Source organism: Aythya marila (assembly GCF_965140915.1).
Source record: "Aythya marila genome assembly, chromosome: 33".
Taxonomy (NCBI): domain Eukaryota; kingdom Metazoa; phylum Chordata; class Aves; order Anseriformes; family Anatidae; genus Aythya; species Aythya marila.
In genome coordinates this window covers 73,711-77,212 of record NC_139074.1, presented here as the reverse complement: position 1 = coordinate 77,212, position 3,502 = coordinate 73,711, and the positions used below count along the sequence as shown (strand labels likewise).

Below are 3,502 nucleotides of genomic sequence, written 5' to 3'. Positions count from 1 at the left end.
TCCATGGATCTGTGGCTGTCAGGTTTGCCTAAGAGATCTCTGACCTGATCCTCTTCAACCAAGGGAAAGACCCCGTTTCTCCAGATTTCCTCCCTTGTCCTGAAGGTCAGAGATTCTGGAGGGCTGCTCTTAGCAGTGAAGACTGAAGCAAAGAAGGCATTCAGTAATTCTGCCTTCTCTGTATCCTTTGTCACCAGGTCACCCACCTCGTTAAGCAGTTGGCCCACATTTTCCTTCCTCTTCCTTCTGCTATTGATATATTTGAAAAAGACCTTTTCTCAGACAATGTCCCTATATTCTTCCCAAGTGGCTTGTCCCTTTTTTCCACATTATGTATACAACCTTCTTCCATTTAAGTCACTCCAGGATCTCCTTGATCATTCAAGCAGGTCTCCTGCCCTCTTTGACATTTTGCTCACAGGAATACATAGTTTTTGAGCTTGGAGGACTTGGGGGTCAGTGCACTATCGCTGCTGGTGCACCATTGTGGCAGCCATCAGCACCTGCTCCTCAGCTCTCAGCAACCCCACAACAGAAGGGTCCTGTGTGAGACCAGGCAAGGTAGACAACTATTTGATGTTCTCTATATTCACGGCAGTTATGCCAACAGAACTATGGTACTCTTTTGTTTAGTTGTTTGCCCTTGGAAAAAGCCAGAAACGCAGTCTGGAGGCATATCATTAGGGTTACCCAATGACGTTCACATTACTCAAGAGCTATCATGACCAGCCCGAAAGAAAGAAGGGGAAGGTGCCATGCCTTGTTCCCTCCACCAAGTGGATTCATGAGCGTCGTACCAGTAACACCTCAAATAATATTTATTGGTGCAGATTTAGGGAAAGCATCACAAGCCCATATTTGCTTTCCTAGTGGTAACTTAGTAGTTTCTTACAATATGTAGTTGCTTTACAGGGAAGGGTTGTACTGGGTCTGGCTGAAATGTTAACTTCCCTTCAGCAGCCCATACAGTGCTGTGCTCTGCACTTGTAGCTGGAACAGCAGTGTTATCACACCAGTGTTGTGTCTACTGCTGAGCAGTGCTGGCACAGCATCGGGCCTCTCTCTAACCCTCCTAGGGGGTGGGCAAAAAGTGAGAAGAGAAACATCACCAGGGCAGCCGACCTCAACCAACCAAAGGGATATTCCATACCATATGATGTCACACTCAGCAATAAAAGGTGGAAACAGGAAGAAGAGGGGAGGGGTGGGCTCTCATTGTGAAAATGTCGGTCCTCCTCCTGAACACCGGCTACATGCGTTGTGGCCCTGCTTCAAGGACGTTGTCAAGCACCGCTCATTTGTGGGAAGTAGAGAGTAATTTCTTTCCTCTGCATTTCCACATAGACTTCATCTGTTTTATTTGTTTGTCTTCCTCCCTTTTCCTTTCCCTTTTTATTTCCCTTTAATTAAATTGTTTAGTTCATAATAATCTTTCTTTAATTATTATTATTATTTCCCTTTAATTAAATTATCCTTATCTCAACCCGTGAGTTGTTCTTTGCTTTACTTCTCCCCCTCCTCATCTAAAGAGGGAGAGTGAGAGAGCGGTTGTGGTGTTTAGCAGCCCAGCATGGTAAAACCACCACAAGGGTTTGTAGCAATTTGTAATACAGACATTCATGAAAACAGAGCAACGAGGTGTCCGTGTCCTTGTGTACTATGGAATCCTACCAACCTACTGCTGTGATCCATGGGCGACCTGACCCTCCTAGGTCCTGACCATTGATACTGTGATGCCCTTGGAGAGGTCCTCAGAGCTGCAGGAGCAACCACAGACCTGGGGCTTGGTGACATCCCTTTGCTGCAGAGAACAGACTCAACCACAGGGGCTGGACGCTTCAGATGCTGGAGTGACAAGAAACTGGCTTTTTTTCTGCTCAGGTCTGCTGCCTCCTCGCACACAGCCAGGCCTGTGGCTCATCTCCCTGTGGAGGACAAGGAGGCGAAGCTCTGCTGGTGCCCAAGTAAGAGAGAAATACTCCACCTGTGGAAGGGCAGGGCTGGCAGGGAGGTGGCACAGGACAGGCACTGGTCTCTTTCTTCTATTGCCACTCAGGGAGGCTTGAGACCGCAGGTCAGTGTCCATACTGCCCACAGGTGCCTGCAGCCCTGTATCCCGAGATCCATCTGCTCTCCTTCTGTACATAACATTTTTACTTTGTTTCTCACTGTTTGGGGGCTGCATTGGTGGACCTGGAACATGGCACTGAAAGGCTGTGTCTCCCACCGTGTTTTTTTTGGTTAGTTTTTCCCATTGCAGCAGCAGAGCAGCAGCTAATTGCTCCTGGAAGAAAACTGAAACAGCTTCTTCAGTGCATGTTTGAGCTTCTGGTTCCTCATGCTATAGATGAGGGGGTTCACTGCTGGAGGTACCACCGAGTACAGAACTGCCACCACAAAGTCCAAGTACAGGGAGGAGGTGGCGGGGGGCTTCACACCGGCAAACACAATAGTACTGACAAACAGGGAGACTACCACAAGGTGAGGGAGGCACGTGGAAAAGGCTTTGTGCAAGCCCTGCTCAGCAGGGATCCTAAGCACGGCCCTGAAGATCTGCACATAGGACAACACAATGAAAACAAAACAGCCAGCACCTAAACAAAAGCTAAATGCAATAAACCCAACTTCCCTGAGGTAGGCATCTGAGCAGGAGAGCTTGAGGATCTGGGGGACTTCACAGAAGAACTGGTCCACAGCATTGCCATGGCAAAGGGGCAGGGAAAATGTACTGGCTGTGTGCAGGACACCATGGAGAAAGCCACTGCTCCAGGCAGCTGCTGCCATCTGGGCACAAGCTCTGCTGCCCAAGAGGCTCCCATAGTGCAGGGGCTTGCTGATGGCAACATAGCGGTCATAGGCCATGGCGGTGAGAACATAAAATTCTGCTGTAATCAGGAAGACTAATAGAAAGACCTGGGCAGCACACCCTTGATAGGAGATGGCCCTGGTGTCCCACAGAGAATTGGTCATGGCTTTGGGCAGAGTGGTGGAGATGCAGCCCAGGTCAAGGAGGGCGAGGTTGAGGAGGAAGAAGTACATGGGGGTGTGCAGGCGGTGGTCACAGGCTATGGCAGTGAGGATGAGGCCGTTGCCCAGGAGGGCAGCCAGGTAGATGCCCAGGAAGAGCGCGAAGTGCAGGAGCTGCAGCTCCCGCCTGTCTGCGAATGCCAGCAGGAGGAACTCACTCACAGAGCTGATGTTGGGCATTTGCTGGTTCTGGACATGGACACTGCCAAATGAGAAAAATAAATAAATAAATAAATAAATAAATAAATAAATAAATAAATAAATAAATAAGGAGTGTTAGGAGTAAAGTCTGTGAGAAAAATTCTGTTAATTCCCAGTTAAAGCCTTACATTTCCTGTTTCCAAGAGGACCTTTGTGTCTCTCCCTGTCTGGAGCCCTGCTGTGTGCTTGCTGAGTGTCCTGTACACTGCAGCCTCCTCTCCCCATCAGCTCCCAGTGAGCCTGCTCTGCTGCATTCGAGGTTCCAAGAAGGAAG

General features: G+C 48.9%; 1 protein-coding gene across 1 annotated transcript; it reads right to left on the bottom strand.

The window, feature by feature from the left end:
• Positions 1–2,274: 2,274 nt before the first annotated feature.
• LOC309889228 (olfactory receptor 14C36-like) lies at positions 2,275–3,263 on the bottom strand (the record flags this gene model as incomplete). Its single annotated transcript, XM_082781989.1, has 1 exon — positions 2,275–3,263. The coding sequence occupies exon 1, from the start codon at positions 3,205–3,207 to the stop codon at positions 2,275–2,277; it is 933 nt and encodes a 310-aa protein (XP_082638115.1). The 5' UTR covers positions 3,208–3,263.
• Positions 3,264–3,502: the final 239 nt, after the last annotated feature.